The sequence below is a fragment of the Prionailurus viverrinus genome, chromosome D1 (genome assembly GCF_022837055.1).
Source record: "Prionailurus viverrinus isolate Anna chromosome D1, UM_Priviv_1.0, whole genome shotgun sequence".
NCBI lineage: Eukaryota > Metazoa > Chordata > Mammalia > Carnivora > Felidae > Prionailurus > Prionailurus viverrinus.
Genome location: NC_062570.1, coordinates 5,669,882 through 5,689,869, shown reverse-complemented (window position 1 = coordinate 5,689,869; position 19,988 = coordinate 5,669,882). Strand labels below are relative to the sequence as shown.

Below are 19,988 nucleotides of genomic sequence, written 5' to 3'. Positions count from 1 at the left end.
ATGCTTGGGGGAGGGGCAGAGAGGGAGGGAGAGACCATATTGGAAACAGGCTCCACCACACGGTCAGTACAGATCCTGATGTGAGGCTCAGACTCATGAACCATGATATCATGACCTGAGCTGAAGTCAAGAGTCAGACCTGAGCTAAGAAGTCAAGAGTGGTACACTTGACCAGTTGAGCCACTCAGGTGCCCAGCCTTTCATTATTTGTCAAAGATCAGTTGACTGTATTTCTGAGAATCTACATCTGGGTTCTCTGTTCTGTGCCACTGATATATTTGTCTGTTCCTTCACTAATATCACAAGGTCTTGATTACTGTGGCATTATCATAAGTCTTGAAATTATTCACTTTTGTGACATTAGTTCACTTAATTTTACACTCATTATGTGTTTACTGAAAATATAGCAGACATTCACTGATTTTTAGGGGCAATGTTTAAAGTTCTGGCAAATCAGGAATCCCTGGAAAACTTCTCTTGAAAATGATAGACTCAGTAATTATTTTACAGAGTAAATAGTTGATGATTTCAAGTAGAGCAGTAACTCTGAGTATAAACATGGTGGTGGGAGATATGGGAAGTTGGCAAAGAACTTTGTGTTCTTCATTTTGATTGGTGCATAGAGTAAAAGTGTTAGTGGGGGATGAAAGTGGAGAGTTGGAGCCCTCTCATTGATGATCCTACAGGATAGCCTGCTGGACAGCAGAAAGAAATTTTCAGTTGCCCACATCTAACTTGAAGATTTAGAAAGAAATTTTGACTGCATGTTTCAATATATTTTTCTTTTTTCACGTGACCCAGTATTCAATAACTTTTATGGTAAATAACCTGGGGCTTCACAGCAGCATTTTCCACATGATTGAGATTCCTGGGAAGAAACTGGAGTTTATATTGTTAGATCTACTGAGCATATTAGCAGAAGAGCTTTATTTGATAGGCAGTCATTTGGAATCTATTTTCCCTCATTTGGGAGTAGTTACCAGGCCAAATCACTGTTCTATTTATATCCATGACCTCTTTTCCAGTGCTGTATCAGCTGAGCACTGTAGAGACATCCTTAAAAGAAGTAGTATTTGGGTCAGAAACGTCAACCAAAATGAATGTAATTAGACAGATTTTTTTTTAAAGAATGAGGGGTTTTTAAGTAGCTTTATCAGTAAATCCTTAAAGTAGTTTCCATTTGAATTGCTAAGCCATTATACAGCCATTAATTGAACTCAGCAAACTTGCTTTGGATCATTGAACACCTATTGTGCAAAATGACCCTCAATATTTTGGGTGTAGGGGGGGCGCTGGGGTGATGCCTGGGCTAGGACTTGTTGAAAGTTCTGACAAGGAAATCTTCGGAGAAGTTTATTGCCTTATGGGATAGGGTGGAAGACCAAGAAGGAGTATATGGGAATGACTGGAGTTCAAGGGTAGGAGTACTTTTCTTTCTTTTCTTTTTTCTTTTTCTTTTCTTCTCCTTGGGTCTTAAAGAAAAGGTGACTATCTGGGTAAATATTGTAGTGTTGTTAGTTCATGTAATAGAAGAGAAGTCCTTCAACTTTGAAAATCACAAATATACCTGAGAACATGTGAAAATGTAGATGGCTGGGCCTTATACCTATATTTTGATTTAGTAGATCTAGGTGTGGGGCCTTTGGGGTCTGATTTTTAACAAGTACCCTCTGGGGGATTTTTATGTAGGTGGTCCTGAGTTTTGAGTTGGAAAACTTTACAATTCCAACCTGTAGAAATGAGACACAATTTAAAGCATTCAGTAAAACTCATAAAAACGATCCTGCTACTGTGCTAGGATCCAGGCATATAAAAAGTAAAGTACATATCTAGTAGGAGGAGAATATAAACATGTGCATGCACGCGCGTGCACACACACACACACACACACTCCCAACACCAATGTAATACCATGCTAAAGAGAGAAATTTATCCATTGGGTATTTGTATGCCAGTTACAGACTCAGAAGTAGGGAAAGAAAACTTGAAAGTGAGGGCTGCCTCTTAAGATAGACTTTGTCTGTCTAGTTTGTAGTATTAGGAACATGCCCTCCAAGCTGTGTACCCAGTGAGGTAGAAATAGTTCCTCTTCTTTATGAGACATCTCCTTTCAAAATAATGAGCACATCCATGTGGTTTTCAAGGCCTTTAAAAAAGAGTAAATAAACCTGGTTTCAACCCGTTTGCTGATTCAGGATGTCTGGTGGTAATCAGGCTGTGAATTTTAAAGCTGTAGTGGGGAAAACAGTCCATGGGTAAAAATGGGAGCTGACTTTAGGAGCACGAACTTTTATTTTCCTGAGACTGTGCAAAGAGTCAGTATTTGTGTACAGACACTCCTCTCTCTGAAGTTCCAGTTAATGACAATGCCAAGTGAGAACTTTCAGTTCCTGTGTGACAAGAGGTAACATCCATAGAAAGTTAGAGGTAATAGGAGGTTACTTTAATGACCCATCACACCTTCGTTCTTATTGCCAATGACCGCATAAGGACCAGCACGGAGCACTAGCCTTTGCAACATTAACTCATTAAAACATCAAAATTATTTTCAGAATATCAGCCTTTGACATCATAAAATAGGACCTATAATGAAAGTGCTAATGTTGGATTGACTATAAGATGATCTGAAAAAAATTAAAAAGGACAGGGTAACAATTTTGCTTTCTGGTAGTCGTTGTATAGGAAGGGGATAAATATGTGGAGGTGGATTCCCAACATAGCGTCTGATGAAAATGAATGCGCTAAGGAGGTGGAGGCTGCTTCTTGGTCCCCCTGTGGGAGATAGAGGCCCTTCGTGCTCAGTTGTTACTGTTCTGTCTAATCCCAGGAACTGGTGTCCTCAGTGGTGTCCCCTCCTTTAGAGTTAGGGTGGCAGGGTGTGGCCATATCCAGGCTGCTGCATTCTGCCAGCCATCACCTGTGAAGCCTCAGTTTTCTCCCGTCCCTCTGTTACTGGTGAGTGATCTACTTTCACACCCTGGTAATGCCAGGTGGAATGCCTACAGAGATCTGGTTCTTGGTGTCATAGAGGTCTCAGGTGACGACTGAGGAGTGTGCCACCTTCTCTCTCAGTGACAGCAGAAGGAAGTAGTGGATGAGGAGCCAGTGGAGAGATGGGAATCCTGGAGAAGAAAAATGAATGAGGAGGTAGAGGAGAAGATGAGGAAGGGATGTTCAGATGCGAGATGGTGCAGGAGAATAAAGTGGTGGAGGTAAAGGAAGTGGGGGGGGGGCCTTGAGCCCTGAACATGATCTCTTCAGGGACTTCCATGAGTGTGGAGTTAGAGACCATGGATGCTCAGGTTGGCAGGGCCTTCTCCACCTGAATCCCAAGTTGGGGTAAATGCAGTGTCACTTGGGTGAGGGCACAAGTTTCATCAACCAAAATATACCCGCCTTGTGGGACCTCGCCTTTTGAGCCAACCCCCACCTAACACTTAAGAGCTCCAATGCAGATTTGCTAAGGTTTATACCAATTAGGGATGAAAGAGTTCAGACATCCCAGGACAGGCTACAAGTTCAGGGTCTTCTTTTGGACAAACTCTTACTGCAGAAACAAGGCAATCATTAAAGAGTATGATGAGGTCATATCTTCTGGACAGGTGTCATTTCTTCCCATTTGAAACATAGGATCAGCACCGTTTGCCACCCCCCCCCCCCGCCCGTCCTTCATCTACAGGAGCAGGACATCACCTGTAGCTTCTTCACCTTCATCACTGCCTCAGACCACAGCCTCCCAGAATCTGACAAAACAATTGTTATTACTAATGGGGAACTACAGCCCAGTTCATACAGGAGTAACTACCCTGTGAAGGGAAATCAGACCACATTCAGCAGGGCAGTCCATGGAGATACTCAAGCTCTTTGGGTACTCATGTGGTTAACGCCTGCCTTTGGAAATTGTTCTCGCCCCAGATTACCTGCCATCATTTGTCGGACCTCTGTTTGGCCAACTGTGGTGTTGTGCATGTGCTGGTCTCTGTGCTCCGTCAGTGCTGTCATCATCATTAATGTAGCTTTTGTGGACATGGCCATCATCTGTCTAAGCCAAAGAAATGATACTAAAGACAGCACTGCCTTCATCTCCATTGCTTGAATCTTTGTGTCAAGGCCTTCCTGCCTGCTTCTGATATAGGTAGTTAACAGTCATATTGGAAGAGGATCATTGTATCTTCAAGCCCCACAACCACAAGAACAATGACAATCTAGGTTCATGTTTAATGTCTGGCAAGTTGCTCATCTTCCAGTGGGTAACGCCATGGCCCCAAGACCTGTGCTTGGCCATCAACACCTGAATTTTCATCTTTGGCCAGGAGCCCATGTCACCCACCCTGCTGAGTATCTGGAAAAACAGGGACATAAACAGTGGAGAGCTGCTGAACTTGTAGGAGATAAAGGATAAAAGTAAGGGACCTCTAAATCTACCCAAATCCAAAACTTTCCAGTAGCTTTTTTGCTACTGATAAGTCTTCATGAAGGCCTGTGCCATGCTCTACCTTTTCTAGTCAGTCTTTTGGATAATCTGTGTCCAGAGCACCAGCAACCCCATTTTTTTGTTTCTAGGTGACAGGGACCTTCAGAACCACCTGTGGACTCAGGCTCCCTACCAACCACTGGAAACCTCTTCCACCTCCCTTCCTTTCATTGTCACATAAGGAACCATACCTGATGTCAGAGAGGTGATTAGGCTGGCAGGTGTGGCTCTATCCTCTCAACAAGGGTGAATAGGGTGTCCTTTCTGGGAATCACATGTTCTTAGCCACAGTCAATGAGCTCATGCAGAGTGTGGCATGTTTCTCAGCCCCCTTTTGCCTACCTGATCATGACCAGGTGACAAAGTGCTCTGTGAGATTCCAGGAGAGAAAAGACATATTCATTTGTAGACTTCATCTGCCTCCAACTCTTTCCAACATCTCTCTTCTCCTTTCTTTGCCTCTCTCAACTTTTCTCTCCTCTTTCTGTTTTTAATGACTTGAGGGACCAAAACCAGAAAGCAAAACAATTAGAAAGCAGACTTTCCAATTTGCTTCTCCTCTAGATGATACCTAGAAGGAGAGAGGGAGGTTTTCCAGTAAGATAGGCTGCCAGAACTCTCTGACCCTCTGTTTTTATGCCCCCTCCCCCCACTCCACAAGCTTTCTTTTACAAGTCCTAAAGTTCAAAAGAAAACAGACCAAGGATTGTGGGATTGAAGGACTGAGGTGGGTGTGAATCCGTGGGACAGGGATTATTCATTGCCCTGTTATACACAGTATTCTTTTAGGCTAATCCTAGGCCCATATCACCACCACTACCCTTGTGCATAACACACACAAACTCCTTTCTCCTTACTGTGCCCAAATTTCTAAGAAACCTTGTAGATATTTCTTGAGCATTAGCCTGGAGGGGATGGAGAAGAATGTTACAGGAATGAGATCCTATTAAGAACTAAAATAAACTCTTTTAAATGATTACTTTAAAACTAAAATAACACTGGGGCGCCTGGGTGGCTCAGTCGGTTGGGTGTCCAACTTTGGCTCAGGTCATGACCTCACAGTTCGTGAGTTTGAGCCCTGCATCAGGCTCTGTGCTGACAGCTTGGAGCCTGGCGCCTGCTTCAGATTCTACGTCTCCCTCTCTCTCTGACCCTATCCCACTCAGGCTCTGACTCTGTCTGTCTCTCTCTCAAAAATAAATAAACATTAAAAAAATTTTTTTAACTAAAATAACATAAATAAAAAGGAAGAGTGCACAGCTCTGTGCACTCCTTTATTTCTACACCTCCTTTATTTCTGGGATAATGTGAGGGTTTTTACTATCAAGGGTTGAACAGATGATATACAGAGATGGGTAAATTGTTTTAGTTTGATAAAAGCATCTATAATATGTGAGGCAATAGTCATACATAATAATTTTAGTGCAGAAGCCTCCTATGTTCAGAAAAGGATGTGAGCAGTCTTTTCCACCTCCACGACTAATTTAGCCATCTTTATTCTTATCTAGTATCATTCAAGAACAGGTCAGAGATGTCAAAAATAAATGAAATGCACTACTTTAGGTAGTTTGTTGTATTTAAAATTGTATGTAAAAAACACCAAGGCAATTGTAAAGGAATTCAGAACATAGTCAACTTTACAGGCAGTTTTTTTTTTTTTGAAAGTTTACAATTTCCACTTGTTTATCTGGTTTAACGCAAGGAAACATCCTTAGGAGCAAATGTAATTGGTATATAATGTTTTCCCTTTTTCTGCTCCCGTGAAGCAAAATTGACTAATGTTTTTGGAGGTAACCCATTAAAATTTGCATATATACTTAATTCTGCTAAACCTGCATAGATCAGAATTAGATGAAAGGAGAGGAGAATAGAACTTCCATGGAAAGATGCATGGCTAAGGTGGTAGCATTTAGACCAAGATTTTTAGGTTAAGATGCTGAATATATCTGTAAGGAAGGAAAAAAAAAACATCTTACAGATATATTACTTGCAGTTTCCAGACATCTAAGTATTTGAAAACTTTTAAGCTATTACCTATTCATTCATGTGCATATAAGTACTACTCACCAAATATTTCTGATTCGTGTCTGGGCAGAAGGGTGGTTGAATTTTCCCATCGCCTTTGCACTGATCATGGTCATGTGACTTGCTTTGGTGGATGAATCTTGAGAAGCTCTATATGTCACATCTGGGACATAGCTGTAATGGCTAGTGCATGGTTTGTCAGAACCTCTTTATCTCTGCCATGGCAACCAGCACCAGGTGGGGAGGTTCTATTAGCCTTTGTCCTAGAGTAGAGAGACACAGCACATGTTTCTCCCCTCTCCTCCAATCCCTTAACTCACATGAATTTGTAGCATGAATCAAAAATAAGCCTTTGTTGTTTTGGGGCATTCAGATTTTGAAGTTATATTGTTATTGCAACATACTCTAGCCTAGCATGATGAAAATATCTTTTAGATTTTTTCTATATGTTGGGTGTTTATGAATAATTGTGAGTTGCACAACTTGATACAGGCCATTGTTTTTTGATGTCTATTTCTTGCCTAGTTTTTTTCAGTTTATTTATTTATTTATTTTGAGAGAGAGAGAGCATGAGCAAGAGGGGGCAGGGAGGGAGGGAGAGGGAGAGAGAGGGAGAGACAGAGAGAATCCCAAGCAGGCTCATTGCCATTAGCTCCAAACCCAACATAGGGCTGGAACTCATGATTGTTGAGATCATGACCTCAACCAAAATCAAGAGTCAGACACTTAAGCAACTGAGCCACCCAGGCATCCCTTGCCTAATTCTTGATCCTATTGTTTCTGACAGGTAAACAGACTTCAAATATTTGGAAACTAAATAGTATAAAAGCTTACATGATCATGTATAGATTTTCATGTGAATTTGTTATATTGTGTACACATTTATCTTGCACTTTCTTAGAATTCTGTGTCATATCCGTTGGCAACTGGTTCATATCCATACTACATTACACACTGCTAAAAGAAAAAGTGCAACATATAACTAATCTGTATTCTTATGGTACAAATTCTAGGAATACACATTTAGTGGAACTCATTCAACTTTAGCTGAAAAGATAATGAAGATGATGGCTGATGAAGAAGAGGAGGATAGGGATTTCAAGAAGAGATAATGCTTCAGGAACATGCATGTTCACAGTTCACTGTAAAGCAATTCAGTTTGTACAAATAATTTATTGCCTATGTGTTCTGATATCTGAAAATCAGAATTTAGTTTCAAAGTTCATGGCTCACAACATGTGGTATATACATAGAATGGAATATTTCTCAGCTATAAGAAAGAATGAAATCTTGCCATTTGCAATGATATGGTTGGAGCTAGGGGGTATAATGCTAAGCAAAGTCAGTCAGTTAGAGAAAGACAAATACCATATGATTTCACTCATGTGGGATTTAAGAAACAAGTAAGCCAAGGGGAAAAAGAGAGAGAAGCAAACCAAGAAACACACTCTTAACTGCAGAGAATACACTGATGGTTACCAAAGCGGGGGGTGAGTGGGGGGATCAGTGAAATAGGTGACAGGGATGAAGGAGTACACTTGTGATGGGCACTGGGTGTTGTATGAAAGTGTTGAATCACTATATTGTACACCTGAAACTAATATTACACTGTTTGTTAACCGGAATTTATATAAAAACTTAAAAAAGGTATATAGAAGTACAAAAGGATGAAATAAATAGGATTAGCAGAGGACATTGTGTTTCCAGGGGGAAATGGTAAACTGACACATTTTAGACATTCATTATTTACTGGATGTCTTTCTCTGTGGGAATTCTTTGGGGGAAGTATATTTCAGTCCTTGGAGTATAACCTTTCCCAACTCACAATGCATTGTCTTTCTTTTCTTACCATATGATTTTATTTCCATTTCTCTGGCACAAGAAAACAGGTGAAAATGTTGAACTTCGTGATAGGTCTAGAGTATTGGGAGTAACTTTAGATGCATATTTTCTGAGAAGATTTTGGTGATCAAGTGATCGTTTTGGCATTCCTTGTCTCATGAGCTTAACTCTTCTCATTATATTCCCTAAATAAGTGCCAACAGATTTTATGCAGTACATTTTTTAATACCCTATTGTTAGAATGCACTCACACAAAATCTAATTATGGCTATTATATCTTAACTAATAGCATATTTTATAAGTTTTGGTAATTTATGATAGAAGCATCTCCAATCATTCAGAGGCAATTTTTTTTCTATACACATCTATGTGGTGCTCATGAAATGAGCTGTGAATATGAACTCACTATTAGAATGATTTATTATAATCCTGATAAACATGGATAAACATGGATAAATCATGATAAACATGATTTATTTGTTTATTCATTTGGTATATATTTACTAAGTAGCTATATTTTAGAAACCACTATAAGCATTAGGAATACAGAGATGAAGAAAGCATGGACCCATTCTTAAAGAGCTGCCATCAGAGTTGGGGATACATCTTGATTATAACCTATGATGAAAGCCATAGCAAAGAGGTGCGGGAAGTGCTGTGGAAACAGAAGGAATGGTTAGTTGTACTAAGAACCAATGGAGAGACCATGGAGGGATTCATAGAAAAGGTGATATTGGAATTGGACTTTTAACATAATATTTTGTCACTTTCCTCTAATTAAAATGTTAGAACTATTGAGGAGTTTACCTCCATATACTTTTTTTTAAATGTTTTTATTTATTTTTGAGACAGAGAGAGACAGAGCATGAGTAGGGGAGGGGCAGAGAGAGGGGGAGACACAGAATCTGAAGCAGCCTCCAGGCCCCGAGCTGTCAGCACAGAGCCTGATGCGGGGCTCAAACTCATGGACTGTGAGATCATGACCTGAGCCGAAGTCGGACGCTCAACTGATTGAGCCACCCAGGGGCCCCATCTCCATATACTTTTTTAGTTTGAGAATGGTTCACACACAATGTTAGATTAGTTGTAGGTGTTCAACTTAGTGATTGGTCAAGTTTATACATTATGCTGTGCTCACCATCACTTGTCCCATTACATCGCTATTACAATATCATTGACTATATACCTTATGCTCTTTTTACTCCCTTGACTTATTCCATAACTGGAAGCTTCTATCTCCCTCTCCCCTTCATCCATTTTGGCAACACCTCCATCCCCCTCGCCTCTGGTAACCATCAGTTCTCTGTATTTATAGTTCTGATTCTGCTTTTTGTTTGTTTATTAAGATTCCATTTATGAGTGGACTCACATGGTCTTTGTCTTTCTCTGATTGACTTATCTCACTCGGAATAATACCTCCTATGTCCATCTATCTTGTCTCAAATGGCACAATTTCATCTTTTTTTATCTGTTTGTCTGTTGATGGACCCTTAGGTAGCTTTTGTGTCTTGGCTATTGTAAATAATGCTGCAGTAAACATAGAGATGTGTATACCTTTTCTAGTTCATGTTTTTATTTTCCTTCAGTAAATACTGAATAATGGAATTATTGGATCATATGACATGTCTATTTTTAATGTTTTGAGCAACTGTTTCTTTAAAAAAGTATTATACTTTTTCCATACTCTTTTCCACAATGGCTGCACCAATTTACATTCCCACCTCCTTTTTCTCTACATCCTCACCAATACTTGTTACTTCTTGTCTTTTCAGTTTTAGCCCGGATGGGTGTAAGGTGATATCTCATTGTGGTTTTGATTTGGATTTCCCTGGTTGTTAGTGATGTTGAGCATCTTTTCATGTGTCTGTTGATCATCTGTATGTCTTCCTTGGAAAAGTGTCTATTCTGGTCCTCTGCCCAGTTTTTAACTGGATTATTTGGTTTCTTTAGTGTTGAGTTATAGGAGTTCTTTATAGTTTTTGGATATTGACCCCTTGTCAGATATATCATTTGCAAATTATCCAAAGTATACCACCATATACTTTGGATAATTAGAGAACTTTCCTCTGAACATAAGTTATGTATCATGCTATATGCTTTAGAAATTTAAGAATTTTAACCTGGGGTAAATACTTAAAAGATTTAACAAAAGCAATGTCTATTCAGAATGGATGCTGACAATAAAATTAGAATAGGGTCTGAAAAGACTCTGACAGTGCCTGTTACCTCTTTAATTGTAGGGTTATGGATGGGTTTTTGTACATCAGTTTCTCATCTCTCAGATATAAATAATATTGAAAGGTTGAAGGAGACAAGAGGATAGCTTTGTAAAAGGTCATTATTTGAAAATTGTTCACACAAAATACTGGCAGTTCTGTTTTTGTGGAGGATAATTGTTTTATGTTCCAGTTTTCCCCAATTTCAATGATCATCTATGGTGATAACATTGATGAACAGCCCTGGAGTGAGATGTCAGTATTCGACAGCGGCTGTTTGCAAACTCTACTGTGATTACACTCTGTTGTCTAATTGCTTAATTTATTGATGTTTTGCTGACATGTTTTCAGCAACATTTGTGATTGCAGATAACTCATCATTTCTCTTCTGGCTCATTATCATATGTTTGCATTTGGTTTGTCTGATTGCTGCAGGTGGAAACAATAGGTGATGCATACTGTGTTGCCGCAGGACTCCATAGGAAAAGCCTTTGCCACGCTAAGCCCATTGCTCTCATGGCCCTGAAGATGATGGAACTTTCAGAAGAGGTGCTGACACCTGATGGAAGACCAATTCAGGTAACCTTCTCTACAATGTGGTTTGAGTAGTAGCATGCCTTTAACTGAAGGGGACAAGAAATTCCCTTCTGAATTCTATTTATGTGTCCTACAGATTTAGACAAGTAAGGAGGATGAGACTTAACTAGAAAAAAACTCATAGAACACCAGGAAAAGAACAAATGGAATAAGATCCAAAATAGGAAAAGGTGTATGAAAGGCTAATTGCCATGGAGAAAACAAAGAGCTAAAGACTTAGAGGAAAGAAACACTCATTGTCAGTTACCAACTCACCAACACCAAGCAAAGATGGTAGCGGGAATCAGGGTCTCAGACATAATCCTCAGGAGAAAATGGAGGACCTGAACACTTACTTTGGGTAGCGTACAGGTAAGTGTTCCTGATAAAACCTCAGCACTCAGGGTTACCTGTGCGTGTTTTTAATGTAGCAGAGCTTGAAGGTCGGAGCCCAATAACTAAGAAAATTTAATAGTGGTGGGAAATGTAGCTCCTGGTATGTTGTACTCTTTTTGGTACTGATGCCTCTCTGCAGTCTAACGTCTACCTCTAAGAATGGATGAGATCACCTACCTCTAGTCTTTCCCAGACCCAGTGGATCCCAGAAGTATTGTTACTGTGACTTCTTAGAAACCAGAAATCATGTATTTGGAGAAGTAACCATGAATGTAAGGCAGCCCTTTTATAACAGCTCACCAAATGTGAGTTTAAAATAAATAGAGAAAAAGAAAGCTTCAAAATGTGGTACAATCCTATTCCTGGAGTTAGGGCAAGTTAGATATTATGAGTGTCCTTCTGACTAAAATTATTAAAATGCTGTGTTAAAATATTTTTAAAATATTTAACACTCTTTAAGATTTCTAAAAACTACTAAGCACCTCACTGAACTATTAGGAAAGAAAAAATGTGCCAATAATGTTGCGTGTGTAGATTGACAAAATTTCAGTGGGGAATTTAAATTCATTGCTCTGTCATGAGAAGTGATAGTAGGAAACTAGGAAACATTACTTCTTTCTGGAGGAAGTCAACTTCAATCCCTCTTGCAAAGAATATCCATATCTTTGGATATATGAATATCCATATTTGAATATATGGATATCCGTATCTGGGGACTGAGTGACTAATACTAAAAACAAAATAAAACAACCCCTCACCTCCCCCACAAAAAAATAACCCTAAACCCACACGTTCATGAAAGAAATCAAAGTATTATAGGTAAGAACCAGGGGGAACAATAGCTAAGAAAACAGTGAAGTGTTATCAGATTATCAAAATTTTCAGACAGAATCAAAATGACAATGTTTCATATGATTAAGAAAATAAAGAAGAAGCTTAAAAACACGAGACAGGAACAGTAGATGTGAAAAAGAACCAGAGAACCCCTAAGTAATCAACATAATACTTAAGAAAATGGCCGGTGGATGAATTTAAAAGCAGATTAGACAGAGCTGAAGGAAAAATTAGTATACTGAAACCTAGAGCTGAAGAAATTACCCATAATCAGGTCCAGAGAATTAAAAATGTGGAAATATGAATAAGATAATGTAAAATATAAAATATGTGGGAGGAATGGAGGACAGAGTAGGAAAATATATGTTCAGTTCAGGTTTCACATGGAGTTACAGAGGGAATACAAAACAAGGAATTTTTTTTTCTGGAACAGTAAAAGACATCAATCAATTCTCAGACCCAGTAATCCTAAGGGATTCTACGAAGCCAAATCATAGGAATTCAAAACTGAACATGTCTTAATAATTCTGTAGTGTGTCAGAGAAAAGAGGGACTTGATACATGACGGAGGTGAAATTGATTTGTGGGGAAAGAATGGGCTATTCCATCAAAGGTTGGAGGACAACTGTTTATCCATGTGGACAAAAGTATTAAAACTGGACCTCTACTTCACGAAGCTGTACAGAATGTAATTCCATCTGGGTTGAATGTGAAGGGCCACACTATAAGGTCTTAAATTTATAATTTGGGAGTTTTAAACTCAGCATAAGGAACATTTTTTTTTTTGTAAACGAGTCAAGTCAAAACTTACCAAATCATACAGGAAAATAGGTGTAAATTTTTCTACACTGAAGTTAAAACCTTCCTGCTTCTCAAATAACACCTAAAAAGAGAAAAAGATAACCACAGACTAGGAGGGTTTTTTGCAACACATTTAACCATTAAAAGTATCTTTGGTTAACCTCACGAGTAACGGGATGACTATATATCGGTAGCACCATCCTGTAGCATTTCTACCTACTAGTTTGGCACAGCTGTGAAGCTCTGACACTATCACACTTGGTGAGGATCTGGAGCAGCGGGAAGTCACACACAGCTGGTGGGAGTGCACCGTCCCAAGTACGGTATATTCTGTGTGCCTTAGTTTGTGCCTTGCCTACCTCCCAGCAACCTTGCCCCTAGACGCTTGCTCAGGGAAGAACATGTTCAGGTGTAGCACAAGTCACAAGATTATTCACAGCAACACCTTGATAAGAGTTTCAAACTGGAAATAACTCAAATAACCATCTAATAGAAAGGATTGCCTGTAAAAAAAATGTATATGTACGTGTGTATGTGTAGACACACACACACACGCACACACACACACACACCATACACTTGGGAAAATGAATGACTTCAGCTACTGACACCAACAAGGATGAATGTCAAAAACATAATCTTGAGCAAAAGAAGCAAGTCTGAAAAGAAGGCTGTAGTCTTATCCCACTTAATTAAGTCTCAAAACTGGGAAAGTGGGAAAAAACATGTTATTTAGAGTTAGCTGCATTGCTGGAAAAAGTGTAAAGGAAAAAAAAGGGAGTGGTTACTACAAATTCAAGATGGTGCTTAACTCCAAGGGAAAGGAAGAAGATGATGGGAAGAGAGAGGAGGCAGGAAGGAAAGTGCAGGTAGGATTGTAGTGCAGAATCACCCACTTTACTACTGTTCTCTGATGTTTACATATATGTTTACATTTGGCAGTTTTAAAAAGTGGAAAGAGAAAGGGTTTTCTCACCATTCTCATCAGCAATAAAAATAGGAAAGCATGGAGCATTCAAAAAAATAGTTTAAGTCCCCTCAGGACATAATTATCCAGTTATTCAAGTATAGGAATGACACTTCTACCAGTGCCAGGAAAACAAAGTAATGCTTTCTCAGATCTGCTTCAAACTGCAAATGTACACAGTCCAGACTGAGTTCCTATAAGTTCTTAAATTTTCAAGACTACTAGCTGGGCAGTCTTATCACTTGGGATTGTTTTTCTATGTTGGATTTTCTTTTATAGGAGATATCATGTTTGTATTGATTCAGCCTTGTCAAAGCAAACTTAAATTACCCTAGAACAAAACCAGGGAATCATGTGTTATGGTGTGCTCCTCCATATTTTTATCTGTGGTATGTAACATTACTCTGTCTTATGAATCAGATAGTCTTATTAAATCAGAAGAGGAAATGTCTATAAAGATTTAATAAGAATGCAGAAAGAGAATTCAAAATCATAAAACCACTTTAATAATTTTAGCTTCATTACTTATTCATATTATTTGTATGGTTTGAGATTGTTTTTGGCATATTAATTTGACTTTGAATTGGCTTCTAAGTTGGTGCCATGGGAACATTTCTAAACTTATTGAAAGAATCTTTTATTAAAAATGCTTGGGTGTGGGGCGCCTGGGTGGCCCAGTCTGGTAAGCTTCTGACTTCGGCTCAGGTCATGATCTCACGGTTTGTGAGTTCAAGCCCCGCATCGGGCTCTGTGCTGACAGTTCAGAGCCTGGAGCCTGTTTCAGATTCTGTGTCTCCCTCTCTCTCTGACCCTCCCCCGTTCATGCTCTGTCTCTCTCTGTCTCAAAAATAAATACACGTTAAAAAAAAATGCTTGGGTGTGCAGTAGGGTTGATAGGTGATCAGCTGATTGTTTACTTCAAACTTTGTAAGTTTAGGATGCTTAAAATTTAAGCTATTTAAGTTGTAATACTTCAAAATAAAGTTCCCTCAAACCTTTCATATTTTGAAAAATTAATTGATAATGTGTACATGATTTTATAAGTATTTCAGGCACCTCTCATTACAGGAAATATGTACCTGAATTATCAGTTATAATTCCTTGAAAGTGATTGGTAATATCCTTGAATCATTAACTGTAAAATTGGTTTAGTTTAAAAAATTTTTAAAGTAACAAAAGAATATAGTATTTCAGTTATTCATTTTATAATATTCACAGAAATTATATTTTATAAATACTCTAATGAGACTCACAAGCTCATTCCACACTGTAGCTACAAAGCATACACAAATATGGTCCATTTGGAAAAATAATCCCAAAGTGACTTTAATTAAGCCTGCTTTCATAGAGGGAAGCAAACCCTAAGCGACTTAGCCTTAGAGAACAGACTGAGGGTTGACGGAGGGCGGTGGGTGGGGGATGGGCTAGATGGGTGATGGGCACTATGGAGGGCACTTGTTGTGATGGGTGCTGGGTGTTGTATGTAAGTGATGAATCACTAAATTCTCCTGAAACCAATGCTACACTATATATTAACTAATTAGAATATAAATAAAAATTTGAAACAAACAAAAGGCTGCTTTTAACATGAATGACTATAATTTTTAACATTTTCTCCATATGGTGTTTATTCTCCTGGCTGAACTTGTAGAAATGTCAGCATTATGCTTATTCGACTCCCCCCGTGCAGAGGAAATCTGATTTTTCTTACATCTTCAACTTAACTCTTGAAGAAAAGTACTATCAAATTTATATTCTTCGCCCTTTGTTTGAGCTACTATATTGTGACTTCACTAGAAAATTGTATGACTTCATGCTGTTCTTTAACCTCGTGACCCTAATCTTACCAAAGTATTTTGAGCAGTTTTTAAGGCTGAAAGGCTTTTACTAATAACCACTGTTTGATTAAAATAGCAAAATGTTTATTGCTGCTTGTGCTTTATTCCTGAGAAATAAAAATGTGGGTAGGAAAGAGAAGCTGCGTTGATGGACTGGAGAATGTGATTATATAGATTTTGGAAAGACCAGTGGCATTTTCACGATTTCAGGCTTTTGAAGAAGATTGAGTCAGCGTGTCCAAATATCTAAGTTTTACTTCTGGACTTCAGTTTTTAAAAAATATTTGCATTGAATTTCATCACACAGGCACACAAATTCAAATTCGCTTCATTAGTTTAGAGAACAGTGCATTTTATATAATGAGGCAATTATACAGAGATTGTGAAAGCGAGTTTAAAAAAAGACAATGTGTAATCATGTTGTAATACTAATGTGTTTAGCAATCTTAATTGCAAATCCGGGAAATGCTATGAATCTTCTCTAACCGCCTAGTCCAAAGGCAGGAATATTAACATACAATTTATGTATACTACAATTTGCATGTAATACATTAAATTGTAACTCGTGTAAGCTTGGACTGAATCTTCTAATGAGTTTACAGGATTTTTTGAGATTATGAAATAATTATTCTCCAATTAATTGTTAAATACTTGTTATTTATAAATAAGAAACGATGTTGTTACTTTAATACTTGGAGAGATTTGTTCCTTGCAAATATTGCAGTATGAAATTAACCCCATGAGATTACAGCCCAAGATTGTATTTAGGGAAAAGAGGAACTAATTATTTGGCAAATTGATTGTGATTCTTTGATAAGTGTTTATGTGTAAAATTCTAATTTTATTTTTCACCCTGAAGTGTGTATTGTACTTACCAGAAATGTTCTATCTCTAGAACTTAAACCTAAGGACAAAAACCTAAGGGTTCAGAAGAACTACTTGGGCATTATGGGAACTCACTAAGATAGCCCAATTTATTCTCACCTCCTGTGTTTATCCAGTAGACAACGTTTGAAAGTACTTTTAATCTTTTAGGTAATGCAGATAGTTGCAGTTTTGGTAAATTACTGTTTTATTGTAGCAATAATATACAAAGTTACTATTACTGGTGAAATTTATGGCTAAATTTGTTTTCTAATACATCACTTCATATAGTGAATTTATATGGTACTAGAAATGTGTTTCTGTGTCTTTAAAGAATATGTTTAGAGTATATTTTCACTGAGAGTTTACCAGTACAGGAGGTTACCATAGGTTCTCTTTTATACTTTGCTTCTGTTTAATTATTAGAACTTTAAAGTCTGTATATTCTCTTCAGCTCTTCCAACTCACTAATACTCCCCTCAACTGGTTATGAAAATCATTCATTAAACCCGCCCCCTTGACACTTCATGTTGTCAGAGCAGTTTGTAGTTTTTTTAAGTTTCCATTCATCTGACAAAACTTTTCATACTGTTTTTATTTCCTTGACAGTATCAGCCATCTTTAAACTCTTTGCTCCATAAATACCTTCTTTAGAGCCTCGTAGTCTATGACATTATCTGTGCTTTCATGCACTTTTTAGTCATGTTACTTATCTCCTGTGTACCTAATTCTTGTTACTTTTTGTTCGTGTGCTGGAGATTGTGTATGAACAGTTACAGAATCATTTGAGAAGTGGAACGATGTTACCCTCCTGCAGGGAAATTTTATGTGTTCTTCGGGTGGGAGGAATTGCTCGGGGCTCTAGCAATCAGGGTCACATGATTTAATGCCAGGCATCCTCCTCCATGGGGGCCAGTTACTGATTCACCTTATATTTTTGGTATCAGCCTTATACCTGGGGTGTTGGCTCCTAGGGTCTCATCTTAAAAGTATGGAGGGTTTACCAAGGTGTTCCCCTTGGCCATCCTCAGACTTGGGTATTTGTCCCTGTAGTTCTGTAGGTACCGTTAGAGTCCCAAAAGCATTTCTCTAACCTCACTCCCTTCTGAAGTCAGAAGATGCCTGTAGCGGACAAGCACCCTCAGATTTAGTAATGACCTCTCACTGAGCTTCATCTTCGCCCCCTCCCCCCCCATCTTGGTGTCATATTCTTTTCATTGCCTTGTGAGCTGACCTGCAGAGGGGTATTCAGATTATATAACCTGCTCTTCCTAGAAATAGAAGTTCAAAGTCATGTACATTTTTTTATAAGAGTTTCATTACTAATAATGATTCATCCTCACTAATCTACATTTGTGCCTATTTTCAACCCAAGTCACAGATGATACTATCTGTAAATAGAAAAGGCCAAAACATCTGTGTTTAAACTAGCCACTGCAGAGTAACAATAAATATCTGTTGAAACACTTTGCAGTGTGCCAGGCAGTCGCCGATCCAAGGACTTGGCATGTGATAGCTCTACTGAGTCTCACAAACCTAGAAGGGCTCTATTGATATTATTTCAATTTTACAGTTGAAGACAAGAATAAGAAACATTCGTTAACCTGAGCTCCTAATTGCACTCTATAGGGCTTGTTAAATAGAAGTGTGGTAAATAAATTTCATATTGTCACAATTTTCTTACTGTGTGGTATCTGTTATCTGTTAAGTTAGACTTTTCATGGCTCTAGTCAAGAAAAGTTAAACTACCGTTAGGTGTCCTCTTTAAGAGAATGGAAATAACTAATCTATTTAAGAATTATTCCATCCCAAACGATTAATTTTTTAAATTATGAAATGAGGGAGATAAGTTCCGTGATGTGTGTGTGGGAGGGAATGGCTGTCATTTCATCCTTATTTTGAAAATCACAGTCACCAGCCAGATTGGGTGAAAGCCACTTTACGTCATTGTTTTTTCTCTGTTTATTGTCCCTTTGGTTATTGTGGATTGTGATGCAGAAAATGTATATTTTAAAATGTTTACATTTTTTCCTAAGATAGTCTTTGGATTTAAACATCGTGTCTTATGTTCTAATTCATTATTTTTGTGTTTTGAGCAAGAAATTTGTTTTAGTCATCGAATTGCACTTCTGGCACGATGCTGCAGTTCTGAGGTGTAATAGAGCACACTTACTGCCTTGCAATCCTTCTATAAAATGCTGGCATAATGAATTAATAGACCTTAATATTTATGCCTTGCGCATGTCAATGAGCTAGAATTCCTTCCTGGTTTGCTTTAGCTTTTGTGTTTAATCATGACTGATTCTCATATAACATAGTTAGACTGATGATCACCTTTTTCATCTGTGGAAAAAATAGTTTGTCAGGCACACACTTCTGAAAGGGCTGGCCTTATTGAAGAGTTTTGTCATGATATTTGTCAAACAGATTTTGTAAGAAGTCCTTTCGTGAAAGTATTTTCATATTTTTGCTACATGCAAAAAATAGCAGTAATACGTGTGTGAAAGGAAAAACAAAGCCAAGCAACGAAGGGAAAGTTAAATTGTTTGGGTGGAAACTGTGCACGTAAAATACAAAATTGCTTAGCCTGGTTTTGCGTACTGGTTTTTACACTTCCGCATTTTCACAAGAGAAATGCACTTTAGTGGAGACACACTTTAAATGTTTTATAAAGTTATGCTGTTAAATCATGTCACGATGGGGTAAACCCTCCTCAAGAAGATATAATCTGTTTCATTTATTTTAGCCTGTCTGAGAGAGGGTCTCTCCCAGGAGTGTTTGTACGATGTCCTAAGAGGAGGCTAGAAATTATATTCGTAAAGGTGCTCCTTTTCGTTTGATTCTTGCATCATGTGCTTTAGAGTGTGAAGCCTCCAAGCAGTTAGGTAGCTCATATTTTTATTTATCTGAGTTTTCTGTAAAGAATAAGAATCGCTGTCTGCCAAATCTTGCTCCTAAAAAGACATTAAGATGTGATTTTACCAACCTATTGTGAGGGCAGTTAGCCCATTATATTTTAGAATATGGTCTCTCTGGTGTTATTGACCAAGAAGGCTTTTCTTTTTTACTGCCAGTTTAACTTACTCTCTTGTAAAGTTAATTGTGACACGTGCATATGCCAAGGCCAGCAGCTTGAATCTTATAATGCCACCACT

At 38.2% G+C, this 19,988-nt stretch overlaps 1 protein-coding gene across 3 annotated transcripts in view; it reads left to right on the top strand.

Annotated features, from left to right (window-relative positions):
- The window catches only part of GUCY1A2 (guanylate cyclase 1 soluble subunit alpha 2), a 331,514-nt gene that overhangs the window by 221,070 nt on the left and 90,456 nt on the right, over positions 1-19,988 (top strand). For all 3 annotated transcript variants that reach the window (XM_047877979.1, XM_047877981.1, XM_047877980.1), the window contains exon 6: positions 10,993-11,136. In XM_047877979.1, the coding sequence (XP_047733935.1) occupies positions 10,993-11,136 (144 nt within the window). The remainder of the gene's footprint in view (positions 1-10,992; positions 11,137-19,988) is intronic.